We start from the raw sequence: 16,394 nt of genomic DNA, 5'->3' as shown, positions 1-16,394 counted from the left end.
GGAAAAGAGCCTAACTTCGTTTTATTTAATAACGTTTGTAATTTGCAATTGTAATATCCGGTAGAATTCCCTCTATATTTGAATCTGTTGTGCGATAAATGCTCGTGTCTTTACCCATCTACACGCCATGCCTACCCGGAGACTAGGCACGGTACTCTTCTTCTCTTCCTTCCCACACCTACCAGACGTACAACAAAAATTATTTAGGGGAGCGAAATCTCGTAGCTTTCACTACCTCGAGCCGGTTTGGACACACCATCCCGCGGAAGAAAACCCAGGGTGAAGAAACGAGCCCCCCACAACAACAACGGGGCTCCGCACGCAGCCTCGAGAATCCAACACGTCATCAAAAAGTTACGAATCCGACACCTTACCGCGGAGCTAACCGGACTCTTTACGTGTTGCTTGCTTAAACCTACATTTATGTTTAATCTATTTTTTCCACAATCACCGCTCTTTTGTCTTCTACCTTTTCATCAAAAAGATATTTTAGATACACCCTATTATTCTCTACCCTTGTTTCCCCTCACCACCCATTTACCACTTATTAAATTTACCAAGTCCTATACATTTATCTCTTCTTTCTATGCCAACTTTCCTTTCTCAAATAACATTACGCCTTTAAACAATTTTCTTTCTCTCTATTCCCTTCCGCCAAACCTTCATTCAACATTCTTCTTTCTTGTCGGACTCCGTAACGCGCTATAATTCTCACCCAAGCCTATACCAAGGACGTAATTACCACCATATTTATTATAATTCTATATAATTACTACATTTAATAATACCGTTCTATTTTATTTCTAATACCTTTCATTCCTTTAAATGGAAGTCATTTAACGTTAATCACTTTCCATATATTATCCATATAATTACAAGATTTCAATCGTGTCATTCCTTATTAATATATTTCCAGATATAATTACTACCTTTTGTAATGATATTTTATTTCATTACCCATACATTTCACAATTACACCTTTGTTAACGCAACTATATTCTTAACCTTTAAAAGCTACTCTATCTGTCATTTATCTTTTTAAAGCCTACTTTCACAATTTATGGTCAATGGTTGAATAAACAACGCACACATATCTCCTAAATGTATCTTCGTTTATTCTTTAGTCTCCTAGAATCCAAACAAGTCCATTCTTTTACCAACCAGAAAATTATATTGCCTTATGTATTACTTAATATCATTTTATACTCTCTTTTCCTTCTTTTCTTACTTTTTTCAACTTTCACGCTTTTGACGTCTACAATCTTTTTACATATTTTACAATTTTCTAACAAAACTAACCCATGTTTTGACAAATTCCCACACTAAATCAACATCGCTATTACCTTTCCCGCTCCACTTTTTCACACACTCAAGTTAGGTACGCGTTTATTTTATTTATACATCTTTATTACACACCTCGTCTTTTCACTCTATACTCTTACGCTCTTATCACTAGCTGCTTTACGCAAAACGTTTTACATTTCTAAACGCTTTTATTTACACATCTTATTTACACATTCACGAACTATTTCTTCCTGTGCTTCCCACGTTTCACACATTTTCTCCAACGCTCGCACGCAACCAACGAGATAATACATTTTCTCATCATCAGCGATTAAACGCTCTTTTCCTTTTTCTTCTTGTTACTCCTTCTGCTGCTCGTTATTCGCTAGAGTCCGCTTCTCCATTTGCACCATCCATGCTCGCCGGCAATTTATACTATAAAGAAAACAAACCGGTATAACCTATAAATCATATCTCCCAATTAGAATTACCCTTCACGTTATATTTACCTCGATCTGCGATCAACACATACCTTTATGTTAAACTTCCAGATACAAAAATATCTTACACAGCTCCGACCGCGTAAAACTCTACAATCGTGGAACATGCGTGTTCGTCAGACGGCCTAGCCACCGTGGAGATGAAGATATTGGTCATGAACTACGTAGGGTTCAGATCGACCACTCCGTCCAATAATTTCTTGTTCTAGTACTTTCGAATAAACTTAACATGTGTGGCGGCACTCAACAGCAAATACCACCACTCGACACTAACTAGAGTCGGACGACGGCAGCGCAGTGGTCAGCGTCTTAGATTACGAAAGTTTGGGACCCGGGTACGAATCCCGGCGACCGGAGTCCGAGTTTTCTTCTACGCTTCAAAAACGGAAGAAAATCAGCAGTACCCCAGCAGCGACGTCTGCAGCTAGCAGCAGCCTACAATTATCACGGACAACACTTACACCTCACATGTATAAAAGACCCAATTAGTGTACTGGCCTTATTACGCTATCGCGTCAACACAGTCTTATTTCTCTGTATTTCATATAGTTTTGGTATCGTTTTACCTAATCTAATTCCACTCATGTGCCATTCTTTTCTTTCTATTTACATCTTGTTTCTTCGTTTTTCATTCCCTTTGGTACAAATTATAGCGAATATAAAATTATAAAATTATAGAATATAAACTATATCGCTTATTTTGTATTCGTTATCACATTCTCCATTAAAACATTAGCCTAATAACTATACTAATAACCATTTGAGTGCAGATTGGCAGCAGCACGTAACAGACTATGCACAGCATAATCAGAAGGCAGAAAGGCAGCACAGAAAGGCAGCAGATCCTGCACAAATTCAGCTGTCATTTAAATAAGACCATTAAATTACTCTTATTATTATTATTATTATTATTGTAGACAAATAAATAATTTTCATAATACTTTTCTTATTATTAAGAAATATATATTTATTATTTTATAGCATACATTTATGTATTAAAACATAAATTAACGTTAAGCACCCAATGCCTCAATTTCCAATTTCACAAATACAGTATACAGTTCGTTTTAAATGTATACGCGCGAATATTTCTCCAAGTATCAGAAATGCGATAAAATGTTTCCGATGGAAGTTGTTTGACTTCACGAGGGGAACTTAATAAGATATTTCCATTTCTTGCTACGTTCTTCTTAAAGAGATTTCAATGCCAATGGATCATTTGGTTCAATAGTACTGCATATTTTTTTCTATTCCTCTCCTATGTTCGAAAAATGTACGAGCTTGTGTTGAAAAATGATTAATTTAAAAAATATTGCAGCTTTAATCTCCTACAGGTTATCGTATGAATTGACAAAGAAAGACAACGCGCGGTCTTTATGTTTACGTTTCCGCTGCCGTAAGATGACCAAAATACTGACGCGTGCGCTACACGCCACACGAACTCACCAAGCAACATACAGACAGAATTCACTGAAGTAGTATCGATGGTAGGTAGGGTTATTTTTCTTGTTTTTCTTTTCTTTCTTTTTTTTTTTTGCGAAAATCTTGAGAATTAGGGCTGAGCGCTGGTTACACGCGCATACAGGGGAAAATTGTTCAAAATATCCAATATTTGAAATGTCCAACATACCCAAAGATCATTGAAATCGGAGAGGAATTAGCTTTTCTACGAGATCAATATACAAATATCAATTATTCGTTCGTCTACTATATTTATAATTAACTTGTTATTACTTAACACAAACGTCGTCGGTCGCCGGATTGAAAGTGGAAACCCAACCCTCAAATGCGATACATTGATGATATTCGTTTTTAAATGAATTATAATTTATAATAGACATCCTTTGCAGCCTCGCAAATGCACGTTGTTCACGGGGCCTTTCAGCTCGTCCGACCCCCCCCCCCCCCCGTTTGTAGACAGAAGATAGAGTAAGGTAACGAATACTGACGTATACGCTGGTGTAGACGCATAACTGTAGGCAAAACTACACTGTAATGGTACCGGCAGCTTTTCGCCAATATCTCAGAGACTAAGGCCGAGCGACGATATTATTGAAAAATATGTTGTAATTGAACAACTCTACTTTGAATGAAACTGAGGAAAAGATAAAGATCACTTAGAGTATCGTTTATGAGAGAAAACGACGACTTGCGATCAGTTGAAACAAGAATTCGAAACTCTCACAGAAAATCACTTATCTGATTTTAGAATAAAGAAGAAAATTATAGAGAAACAAAATAAAATAGAAGGTGATTCATTTATATCCATCAAAGTAGATTCATTGAAATAATTTAGAGCCTTTTTTATAATGAAAAACAAGACGTTTCTTCCCTGCTCCCTATTACCTATTACTATTTTTTTATTAATATTTATTAATTACTATTGCTTATTTTACTATTACATCGTATGTAGATATATTGACAAAAAACTTGCTTTTGCTGTAATTTCCTAACATTAATTTATATGTGACGCTAATAACGTTGTAGTTCTCGCGCCAATGCAATATGTCGAAAATAGTGGTACTGTATGAGATGCTTTGCGATGTTTAAATTTTGCTCGCAATACTTCCAAAGAGCCGCTATCGAGTTGTAGAAATATTTATTTATAGTTTTGAAGTATATATGACAGTACGATATACAATTTTACGCGTTTGAGATGAAAATATTAATCCGGGATGAAGGAGACGATCGTAAATTGGTTCTTCTGTTCATTTTTTCAATACAAGTTTCGTTTATCTTTGGCCAATTCCAATGGGCAATAAACATTTTGCTTTCTTCCGGTTTTTTTTCTTTTTCTACTGCTTATCAAACTCACTTGAAATGAATCCAAAAGCAATATCTCGCAAGGCTTCACAAGGTTATTATAAATTTAAATCATACTGCTCGTTTGCTAAATAATATATTTATTTTGTATGCGATATTGTATCCAGTAACGGTACGTCTTTAAAACGGAAGGACTTAGGATAGAAACGCAAACGCCGTTTTAATTATGTCTAAATCTTGAAATCTAATTATCTAGTATATACTTTTCATCTTTGGAGATTTATAAGTGGGACGATTAATAGTTATAGTAAAAAGTACAAAGGTTTGCCTCGTATTCCGCTCAGTTCCTTTCTTTCGTCAACGAGGCTCGTGATCTGTCTGTTCGTGTCACAGAATGGATGTAAATAAATATTTTTATCCTTTCGACTTTGCTCTTTAAACAAGTCAAAGTGTTCCATAAAAATCACTACAAGTATTTAATGACTTGGTTACGAAATCTTGAACGGAACCAAGAAAGAAAAGAAAAGAAAAGAAAAGAAAAGAAAAGAAAAGAAAAGAAAAGAAAAAAAAAGAAAAAGACCGTTCGTCATAAATGCAGGATGGCAGATTAACCGTATAGTAGCTATTTCTATATCGTTATAGTGATAGAGATGTTGGAATGAAAATTCTAAATCATTAGACCGATGCTCTTAAATAAGGTTTTCTCTTCGACGTAAAACAGCAAGATATGGATTTTGTAAATATTATAAATTTGGGATGTGTTTACCAGTAATTGATAATAAGGAAAAAGAAAAAAAAGATGGATAACAATGAGTGGAGATGACAAATAGAAATGCATCAAGGTCGCTGCATGCCATCAGTAACATTTTCAAGTACACGTGGTTAGATATCCAACGTTTTCAAAGCAAAAAAATGTTCAAAATTCGCATTCGAACAAAGTGAAGCAAAACTGAGGAGACGGAGATAAAATGTCGTGTCGAATCGAATCGAGCCGAGCCGAGTTGCGTTGCATCCCGTTGCGGTATTTAATGAACTTTAACGATGCCTCCGGTACCATAAGCACCCGCAAGAAGCGACTGTGTACCGTAGAGAGAACCTCCTGGTCTTAGACCAAGACCTACGCCAAGACCTAATAAACCCGCGTTCGCGGTGAGTACGTTTGTGGCAGCTACCGTCTGACCTGCTAACAACGGTTGTCTCAATATGGGGGCACCTAACAGCGTAGCCTGCAAAATAAACGCATAATCTTAACTTAACGAATCGTATAATCGGTATAATATAGGGCAGTGTAGGGAGTATACTGAATTTAACGTAAGTAGGCAGGGGTTCAGGTTAGAGGAAAAAGAGAGATTGCACGGAACGAACCTGTGGACGAACGGCTATAGCGGGCGCGGCTGCAGTAATAACCGATGTTGGTCGTGTCAGCAAGGGAGATGAGACAACAGGCCGCGCGGCTGGGGCTGCAGCGACCGCTGTCTTGACCGTGATGCTAGGATCTTTCTGAACAACAGCGTTGAAACCGTTGACAGGATCGGCAGCATACGAGACCACTCGACGCGAACCATCTGGCTCTATTAAGCTATAACTACCTTGAACCACATCGCCATTACGAGTTTCCTCTTGCGCTTTGTTGTCACCTTTTATAAATTTTATTAATTTAATTTATTATTTAATTTATTATCAATTTATTCACGAGATACTAGCGTATCCCTATACTTTGCTTTTCTCATTTATGTCTACAATGATATAGTATCGCGATCTCTTTTACAAAATCTCTTATTCTCTATTGAGCTAATTTAATTCACGAACGAAGAAGAAAGTCAAATTTTCAAGATTATTGTATCCTATTTCCTTTTCGTTGTTTATCTTTTTCGATATTTTATATACTTGACATGGTATCTAACGGCTGACTTCGAATCAGTTTTCACGATAAGGCAAATAAATACCCGTAAGACCATCGGCTACGCTGTAACTGAAGCTATATTGCGGATTTGGATCAAAATTTTCGGTTCTGACGACAGCAGCCGCAGCTTGTGGAAGTGCTGCTGCCACTGTGGCCCCAGTGGGAGCAATTATTCCTGCGCTCGGCCCGATTATTCCCGCATGAACGACAGTTAGGACCGTAGCCAAATATCCAATGATCTGTATATGAAAAACAAATTGATCAAACAATGTTCTTGCATGTATACACAAATCTGTATGAGGTCTAAGATCTTTTTCACCAGAGGCGATTCGTTTATCGCGATACCGATGTAACATTTTTCATTATGAAAGCGTTCACGCGATGGTTCTATAACGAACAATGATATATAGTCTTTGTTTGTCGTAAACGCGCGCACGTCTCCAAGAGATAAACTGAGATCTGAATGAGAAACAAGACTAAAATGCCAACTTTTTATCTACATATATCGCAGTGTACATATTAGATTGATTTAAAAAGAAACAAAAAAACGATTACCTTACAATCCATGATGATGAAAAAGTCAACGACGTTCTGAGACCTCTGTAATAACTGGATACCGTAGCTTTTCGCTAGCGAGGATTTTATACTCTTTGCCATCGGTAGACCCCGCCCTCAACTTTTCTTCGCAGGCACTTTACCCCACTGCGTCGAACTTACTCTTCAGTGAATGTAATAGATCAAGTTGTCTTTGTCATAGTTGAGAGTAAAGTTGCTGTTTCCTATGAACTTTTCAATCAAACATCTAATTAAACGTTTACGATCAACTCGTTCACTCTGTCTGTTTCAATTTATTTTTCTATATTAAACCATGTTCTACAAAATGCTTCTACGCTCGCAAGGAAGCACGATTGAATCACTTATGCGACATTTTATTTAAAATTAATTTTTATTTCGATATGTGTAGAAACAAGTGCTTACATAGTGCGAGTATGGCTATTGAAAGCCTGAAAGTTTTCTCGAACCATTGTTATGCATTAACCGTAATTGTTATTACGTATGTATATATTGTGCAGTCTATCTTATGTTAAAAGAGTAAATTTCGCAAATATCCATGGATCAGTTGTACGTGGACCTTATCTTATGATCTTATGACGTAACGAATTTGATAAAAATAGGAATTATCACATTCGATATCGTTATTCGTTTCTTCCTATTTTAAAAAATCAATTTTTGTACCTATAATATGTATCTATACCTACGTCAACGGCGTGTAGATGGTAACTTATGATGTAATTTGAATTTGATCAAAAAATTACGATATTTGATATTAATCGAGCCGTTGACATCGATTAGAAGACTCGGTGAGAATTATAGTTTCTAATAAAATATCAGATTATATTATCCTAATTATGGTAAGATGACTGGATAACTAGATTACCGAAGAAGAAATACAATACATTCGGCATACTTTGTAAGCACAAGATCACACTGGTTAGTTGATACTAATGTGAGCTAATAATTGATATCGTTGCGACATTGAGCTACGAAATCTTGGAGTCGTGGTAAGCGGTGATCGCAGAAGAGATGGATCGCGTAGACAGTATACTGCTCACGCGTTTCGTTCATATGGGTCACGTAACTCTAGGAGTGCTTCAAGGAGCCGTGTGACATCGAGCTCTCAATTTGCGTAACTGTATAGCATCTATCTCGATCTAATCTGCTACGTATATATTTATTCATCTATAATATGTATAAGTACGATATACAAGTACGACTAATAATAGTTCGATACACGTTGCATAGGTCTGTGCGCGCACGCGCGCGCGCGCACGCACACACACACACACACAACACACACACAGACACACTTAGTCGTGTGTTATACGTGCATTTGAACGAGTGCAAATAACGCCACCGACGAGATATAGATCCTCGTTTGTGGTAACGCGTTCCTTCGGTTACCAACAGAGTGGTTCAAGAGCGATAAACTGTTTTTTGGTCAATCAGAAGTAGGGATTTTCTCTGGTAGATGTGGGTATAGAAGAGCATCAGCTACTTCGTTTTACTTACATTCAGCCACATTCTGAGGACCCTCTGATTCTCTTACCATGTTTATATCACATGCGACATCATCGATTCGATGGCTTCGAACAATGGTTTGAATTAAAACTAAAGTCTCGCACGAAATTACAAATAAAGTATAGAGCAAGCTATTCTATAAAATTTGTGTATACTTGTTGAAAATACTTCGGAAGGCGTAACTTCGTTATACACTATCAAAAAAAGAAAAAGCCAATCCAGAATTTCAGAAATCGCAATGATGAACCCTACGGTTTAATAACGTTTAATCGTAACGGTTTCATGAGTTTTCCAATTATATAAACGTATATTGTTTGCTACACAATTTGTAATTGGATCACATGCAATTAGTAATTGTGTCTACAACGAATACTAATGTTTGTGCAGGTTTCATCATTTGCGTCTTCTGGCACATGAAAATATACCCGAATCACCTGCTATGCATTCTTCTTTCGCAAAATGTTCTTACGAATCTTTGATCGTTATGCGGAGAGCAGGCAAACGGCGAAAGGGAGCTTTAGAAAAAACATCAACGCGGTAAACTAAAGACCGATATTAAAATATAGATTAGGGAAAGGAATGAAAAAGAAAGAAAGAGCAGAAAATGGGATATTATGTAAAACATGAGACGTTGTACGTTATACATTGCTTTATATGCTTGAATTATAATTTCATTTAATAACAATTATTGCCTCGTAATTATAATTTATTAGTGTACTGCTATCGAAGAAAGGGACGGCAGAGAGAAAGGACAACGATTTCGATCGTTTGTTAGGAAATGTTCGATTCGCCTTAGAGTACAGGAAAACCTACGATATCGTCCGCGGCGGTAAAATGGCTAACAACATGAGAATCGGTTGAATCATTCGTGAGAATTTCAATTGCCATAAGTCGGTAAATGCAGCAACAGTAAGAATTGGTCACCCAGGGTGCGTCCATCAAAGGATACAGCCTAAGAAGAAGAAAGTATCGTTTTTTAATCGTATCGTATTAATTCTGTACGTGTTGTTGTCCGCGAGTGCTGTTGATATTTGTATTAAGATCATTCTGTACGATGTGCAGCAAAAAAAAACGGCATTCGCGAGACAAGTTATGGCGAGAAATGTAGCAATATAAAAAATTACAGTCAAGTTCGTACCATCTTTTTCAGTGAAATTTGATCCGATAAGAGATGATTTTGGAAATAACGGAGTCAGTTCTGCGACACAAGCTAAAATTGTTAGTAGTAACGAACTTCCTCAGGTTCAACTGGCGTACGTTAAAAATTTCTTTCTTTCTCGTTGCTGATTCGCTCTAGTCGGTAATGTTAAACGAAGTCGCGTAATAAAAGGCTAAGGATATAGTAAGAAACATCGGTACCAAACCCAGAATGATATAAACATTAGAATGTATGGAAACACGAGACAGCACGCACGTGCCAATGGCGATCAAAATTCTATTCAAGATAATTTACGTCATGTTATAACATAACACGGCTTTGTGATAAGCTCGTGCATCGATGGCTGAAACAGCGTAATAAACAAGTACTATCAAATAAGGAATAATGTAAATAATACTTGCAAATATTACTATGTTAGCACGCGAAAAATTTAGGGAAGTGAACACGCTATCACACTGTTCAGTCACTTTACTGTTTTCACACGGTTTATCAGTCTTAATAAAAGAGATGTTGATATCGTCGCTCTTGTTCTTGTTCTTGCTCTTGTTGTTGCAATTCCTTCCAAACTCGAACAATTTGATCATTAGAAACGCAAACTTTAAAACAAAAGCATTTCATATTCACTCGCGCGTTAAGGTTTTCATGTCCTCGCTTATTTGCTATTTCCTTTTCCGATCTATCCTCTGTTCTAAACGTACCTGAAAAGTATTACATGACGCCGTCAAGTTCCTTTCACTCGATACTTGTCGAAATTGCTCGAATGATCGACCTTGCAATAATCTAATTTTCCCACATACATATGTACACTGTACATGTATATCAAACCAAATGAAATTACAAAGAGGGGAAAAACATAGTAGCGTATGTAGGAGAAGCGACTTAGTAGGAAACGGATTCCGGATGAGTAAACCGGATAAGTAAATTAATATTCATTGAATATTTACGCGTGTGCGTGTCAATCGAAAACATTGAAATGAACTGAGTAGATTCGCCTGAAATTATTATGTCAAGTTTAATCTCAGTCTGAGCGCAATAGCACATTCCAACATTCCCAACTGTCCCAATTCTCTCAAAATGTTATATGCTCGTGTTTTTTAAATGAAACAAAGGTGAAAGTGCCATAATAGTTTGCACGCACTCCACGAATTGTTACAAAACATAAGAATGAAAATGCGTGTATTGTTTATCGCATGATACTTACTTCCGATACAGGCCATACGACAGGTCGCGTGCCAGATACGTTACCGTTACCAAGCATATCGTGTAGAGTTATCGTCAACGTATTTTTAAAATTACAACGACTTTGATGATCGTTGATGCCATCGACGTTATCGAAGCGACATTTTCGTATAAACGCTCCGTTCGATACCGCATTATTATTTTGATGAGTACAGTGCACCAATACACAAGCGATATAAAGCAACGTTATCGCGATCCCTGACGTAAACATGTGTAGTTGATCAAATTTCAAATCTAATTCGATGTATATGTGTATCTACGAGATAGTGATTATTTCTACCGAGTTTATGGCACAATTTCGAATGTCTCTATGCTAGGCAAACGCGCACTAGTGACCGAGATCTTCTTTCTCATTTTCTTTCCTTTCCTCACTTTTCATGGTAATTCTCCATCAGTCGTTATATGTTAGTCGAGTTTCCTCACTCTATCTAGATCGTCTATCCCCGCTTATCGTTTCCCGATCTTCTGGCTTAGCTATTCGTCTTTCCCTCTCACCAGTGTATCACGACAATTATTTGTTTCCCAGAAAATGGACAGTTCGTTATTTTAGCGTTTTGTGCGTTGCTTATAAGTCTTGTTGCTTTTAAGTCACACACACACACACACACACACAAGTTGTTCGATACATTTAAATAACTTTCAAACGTAAGTCATAACTTAAAAATCGTAATTTGATCTAAATCGTTTACGTCGAGAGATGCCTTTTCGAAAATGGAAAAGTTCTTATTTAGTAGACGCTTTAGTCCGATTTTATTACCAATTCTATTACAATTTGTTTACTCGTCTATCTATTCATCCATTGGTTAATCTCTCCATCTACCTACGTATGTATGAATCAAGAAAATTTGGCAGGTTGCTGTAACGTAAGCTTTACGTGGATATGTTTACAATTAAGTGGATCGTTTCTAATATGGTATAATACGTATAATAGCTTTCGTCTTCTTCGAATCAATATCTTCGTAATCGTTGTAAGGAATCCAACAGATGGCAAAAGGTTGTTTAACGGGATATGTTTTCAACGAACAACTGACTTGAATGCATCGAAATCGATGAGAATTTACGAATAACAACGAACAAGCGAAGTACGCGATCAACGTTAAATCCGGATGTAATCGATAATATATCGATTATACAGGGTGGTTGGTAACTGGTGGTACAAGCGGAAAGGGGTTGATTCTACGCGAAAAAAGAAGTAAAAAATATAGAATAACATTTCTTTTTATTTTTTTCTTTTTTTTTTTAATTTTTCCATCGAGACAACGATCTACAGTGAGATCCGTTATGACGAGACGTGATAAAGTACAGGCGTACCGAGCGAAAATTCAAAGTCGATTTTCTCGAAAACAAAGTCTCAAACGAAAAATTGTTATTCTATATTTTCGACTTCTTTTTTCGCGTAGAGTCACCCCCTTTCCGCTCGTACCACCAGTTACCAACCACCCTGTATAATTCGACAATAGACGTAACGTAATAATAAAATTAGAAAAGCGATCGATCGAAGATAAATTAATATAACATATGCAGAATCGTTACGTAATCATTTCTCGCTCACTGAAATTCCCCAACAAAGGAAAACCTCTTCCTGCACCATGCATGGACATGACCGCTATTAGCTACATCGCACTTACTATATATAATATATGTATACGATATTGAAACCGGTGAAGAAACAAAGAACAATTTCTGTAAAGAATTTCACCGGAAGTAGTGGCTGAAATGGTTTCAACTTGTAGCGATAACACGTGATAGGTACACGTCTACGTTTCAGGGCTCCGACAAAAGTTTCATTGTATTGGGTTGGCAACTAAATGATTGCGGATTTTGTCAATAGGTGGTATTGACAAAATCCGCAATCACTTATTTACCAACCCAATATTTGTACCTTTTAATTGGCATGCATAATACATATACTCCAACGCAACCATATATATATACTGATTGTACATATAGATATCATATATAACAAAATACTTACATCTGTATCTTGCTAGATTAACTTTTAATAGTTTGATCATAACACATGATCCTCCCTTTTCGTTATGTCCGTCACATCAGTGATCCGTCTCGCTACATTGGTAGCATTTACTCTTTCAAACTTACAATACAGCCAATAGAAATTGTATAATTCTATGTAGACGAAAGGTTTGTTTGATTCGTTGCTTAGCAACTAATTGAATGCATAATAAGTGACATGTTAATCGTCGAATTTCTCTTTTCAAAATTAAAACATTTTCTTGCACCCTCCTGTACCGGAGCAGCCTAAGAATAAATATTGTCTTCTATTTAGTGATAAGTACGTTTTATGGATCGGTTGCCGAGAAATATTCATGCCTTCCATCCAAAAGATCCGGCTCATGGTACGCTAAATTATGATATTGGAGCTCTTAACAGACGTCAGAAATGCAATTTAAATTCAAGAAAATGTATCGAGAGAAAGAAAAATGAAATTTATTTGAGAACACATCCAGAAATCAAAGGATTCGTTTCGATTTTACTTAGGTAAACTAATTTCTTTCCAATTCTGTCACTTTTACGCAAAACCATGAAAATATATATACATATTAGAAAACGCAACAGCTTCGTCTCAACATTGCAAGTTATTTTCCATACATATGTAGATACGTATTGCACTCACGATGCCCGATGAATGTTCATGAAAATATAGGTGACTTTTTCAACAGACCACGTCATCAGATAGTTGTAGATCTTCTAGAGTACTTTCTGCATACTGAACAACGATTCACGTTTGAAAACGAATGTCAAGCATTAACAGCCGTTCAAGTGGATGATACTGAAATTTGAAGTCATGACGAGCAATACGTGCATCCTGCAAACTATAGATAACGTAACTTTTGTTTATTTTATATTTTGCCTTTTTTTATCGAAAAGAATTTTATTTGAGCCGTCGCTATATCCGGGAGCATCTGCTATCTATAAGATATCTTCTATCTATAAGAATACATTTACAAATCGAATCTTTTAGATAACCTACCAAATCGATCGTTAATCGTTCTAAAAAAAACATTGCTTTAGATTGCGTAGCTCGTCGTTTTGTATGCATTATTTTTCGACATCTCTGTGTTACAAGTATAATTAAATCAAATAATCGTCAAGTTGTTGAAAAACTACTTTATACATTATTAATTTGTCTGTTCCTATTACGTTTCTAACTCATCCAGTGTCGATTCGATTCTACGTATGTCTGATTGTGAATATTGATTTCAACTATTTTCAGGTTAATTAAATTGCTAACAACGATAGTTGGCACACAATATACTTTTGTGAAATTTCCGGTTATTTACAGGGAAGGGAAACTTGCGATTGCTATTAGCGTTCAATGAGTACTGACCAGTCAGTGAGTTTCCGGCATCGACGACTACATACTTACTTGGAATTACGCCGTTGATTAGCATTTCTCGATCATTAACCGTTCGTTATAAACTATTATTTTCTGTAACATTTGTAACAATTGCAACTTTCTACTTTGGTTGCAATTGTTCTTTGACATTGAAAATCTTATATGTAGCCGCGTTGCCTCATTACCGTTATATCTAAGCAGACTCGATCTTCGATCAGTCTGACCGAAATTTATGACCATCGTTTCTTTCATTACTTACAATTTCTACGTGTCGTCATTCTATGGCTAACCCGTAACTCTATTACAGTGCTCGATTGCGTAACTGCAAATTTTCGTTTATGTGTAATTGCATAAAAATAAAGCTCTAGGTATGCAGGCAGCGGATGTATGCTGTTGACTGTGCAGTACTGTGCACTGTGCATGGTGCGTATGAGCACGCGCGCGCGCGCATCTGCCATGTACATGTCATTCTGGGTACGCAACATACAATTATCGCGGAGGTTTATCTTATTTATCAAGGCTTATCGCATGTTGCACAACATATAGATGAACTAAACAATTATATAACGATGAAAAAGGTTATGGTCACATGCAATAGTAGATACACGCATGTCCACCACATTCGTTTATATAAATAAAATTTGATTAAAACTTGATAATCATATCTATGAGTTAGATATGAAGAAAATCTTTAAACATATGAAATGTGAAATTTTTACAATCATTTACAGCTATTTACGTAGAAATTATTAATAACGTTATTTGGGTATTTTCTTGGCCACACACTGTCACACCCATAATTTCGGTAAATAGGATAATTAGAAAGAAATTAATGGTTAGCTACTACAACCAAGCCAGAAAAGTTTCGTTACTTATATCGATTACTGTAATAAGATTTCGAACAGAAACATTGAAGTACATAGTTACATATGTGTGTAAGGATGTACGTATGTTCTTGTATACGTTCGTGGTACATGTTTTGTTGCTGAGAAGCGTCAACTGGCGATGAGAACCAAGGGCCGAGAACGGCGAGAACCAAAGAGGTTACGAGAATGAACGAGGATACTCGAAAGCAGCCGAAGTGCCGCGTGGTACACGAAAAGAATTGCTGCGCCCTCAGTCGTGACTCGATCGTCGCGGTGAGTCGTTTGTAGTCGTTTATAAACTATCGTTATCCTAAAATTGATTGAATTTTTGTATATTATTATAATTGTGCGCACAATTTTCATATTTCTTTCGATAATCAACGTTAATTCTTTTGTTGAAAGATGGCAAATATGATTACAAGTGAGAATAATTGTCCAAGGAACAGAGAAACGGAGCGTAGCTTGACAGTCGGTCACGAAGCGATCGATTTTGAAAGGAACGCCGTTCTTCGAAAATACGGAACCAATCGATCGTATGCTAACCTTAGAGAGTAGAAGACCGAATAAATGGATACCTAATACGAAACGCATCGAATCAGTGATTGTATGTTTATAAGTGGCAATGAGGACGCGCGGTTTGGATCGATCAAAGAATTAGAATAGTTCTTTCTCTCTCCCTCTTTCTCTCTCTCTCTCTCTCTCTCCCTCTTTCATCTCTTTCCCCTTATTTCCCATCTCTCCCTCCCTCCCTTCCTTCGGAAGAGAATGAAAGTGTGCTAGAAAAAACGTGACATCGAGTGCATTGATCGTGATTTCCTTTTCCTTTACGTATTTCGTGTATAACGTGTGTTACGAACACGTATGTGCGTTATTTCTAATATATACGTGTATGCGCCTGTGCGTGTGCATGCGCGCGCGCGCGCGAGCTCCGGCGATGTCAGAAGTTCATCGCATGAAAGCAATTGTCGGTTTTGTTCGATAAGAATGGGGCTGCCGGTGATCGACCGACGGTTAGTGGTTTAACGTAACATAACATTACTTGACGCTACTGCAAACATAGTATGCATATTGGTGAATATAGATGAGTGACACATGTATACGTAGCTGGTATACAAATACATGGGGATATAGTTAGTGCGTGTGCGTAGGTGGGTATCGAATATAATGTGGGTGTGGGTGTGCGTTGTTCGTACGTATGGACGTTCGTACGTACGCGTATTTTGTGGTAACGTGTAATGGCATG

At 36.9% G+C, this 16,394-nt stretch overlaps 2 protein-coding genes, 1 long non-coding RNA gene and 2 pseudogenes across 3 annotated transcripts; 1 reads left to right on the top strand and 4 right to left on the bottom strand.

The window, feature by feature from the left end:
• Nucleotides 1-893: 893 nt before the first annotated feature.
• LOC117212629 lies at nucleotides 894-2,180 on the bottom strand. Its single transcript, XR_004488501.1, has 2 exons — nucleotides 1,817-2,180; nucleotides 894-1,719 (listed from the first exon to the last, which is right to left on the bottom strand). It is a non-coding gene; the product is annotated as an uncharacterized LOC117212629 (long non-coding RNA).
• A 2,487-nt stretch (nucleotides 2,181-4,667) lies between these two features.
• LOC117212630 (cuticle protein 19.8-like) lies at nucleotides 4,668-8,219 on the bottom strand. Its single transcript, XM_033457569.1, has 4 exons — nucleotides 7,006-8,219; nucleotides 6,494-6,689; nucleotides 5,913-6,184; nucleotides 4,668-5,773 (listed from the first exon to the last, which is right to left on the bottom strand). Exons 1-4 carry the CDS (start codon nucleotides 7,105-7,107, stop codon nucleotides 5,573-5,575), a joined length of 771 nt encoding a protein of 256 aa, XP_033313460.1. The 5' UTR covers nucleotides 7,108-8,219; the 3' UTR covers nucleotides 4,668-5,572.
• A 988-nt stretch (nucleotides 8,220-9,207) lies between these two features.
• LOC117212628 lies at nucleotides 9,208-10,561 on the bottom strand (annotated as a pseudogene).
• Nucleotides 10,562-10,617: 56 nt separating this feature from the next.
• LOC117212632 lies at nucleotides 10,618-11,312 on the bottom strand. The gene is made up of 2 exons (XM_033457570.1): nucleotides 10,890-11,312; nucleotides 10,618-10,680 (listed from the first exon to the last, which is right to left on the bottom strand). The coding sequence occupies exons 1-2, from the start codon at nucleotides 11,136-11,138 to the stop codon at nucleotides 10,618-10,620; spliced, it is 312 nt and encodes a 103-aa protein (XP_033313461.1). The 5' UTR covers nucleotides 11,139-11,312.
• Nucleotides 11,313-13,142: 1,830 nt separating this feature from the next.
• Nucleotides 13,143-13,771, top strand: LOC117212631 (annotated as a pseudogene).
• Nucleotides 13,772-16,394: the final 2,623 nt, after the last annotated feature.

This window comes from Bombus bifarius, unplaced genomic scaffold, assembly GCF_011952205.1.
Source record: "Bombus bifarius isolate JDL3187 unplaced genomic scaffold, Bbif_JDL3187 scf7180000008334, whole genome shotgun sequence".
Lineage (NCBI taxonomy): Eukaryota > Metazoa > Arthropoda > Insecta > Hymenoptera > Apidae > Bombus > Bombus bifarius.
This window is presented reverse-complemented; position numbering and strand designations above follow the sequence as displayed.

Excerpts from the sequence above, each read along its gene's own strand:
- LOC117212630 (XM_033457569.1), bottom strand. The coding sequence starts at position 7,107 with ATGGCAAAGAGTATAAAATCCTCGCTAGCGAAAAGCTACGGTATCCAG. Across the intron at positions 6,185-6,493 it reads CGTAGCCGATGGTCTTACGG|GTGACAACAAAGCGCAAGAG; the intron begins GTATTTATTTGC and ends AATTTATAAAAG. Across the intron at positions 5,774-5,912 it reads CTATAGCCGTTCGTCCACAG|GCTACGCTGTTAGGTGCCCC; the intron begins GTTCGTTCCGTG and ends TTTATTTTGCAG.
- LOC117212632 (XM_033457570.1), bottom strand. The coding sequence starts at position 11,138 with ATGTTTACGTCAGGGATCGCGATAACGTTGCTTTATATCGCTTGTGTA. Across the intron at positions 10,681-10,889 it reads TCGTATGGCCTGTATCGGAA|GCGAATCTACTCAGTTCATT; the intron begins GTAAGTATCATG and ends TAATAATTTCAG.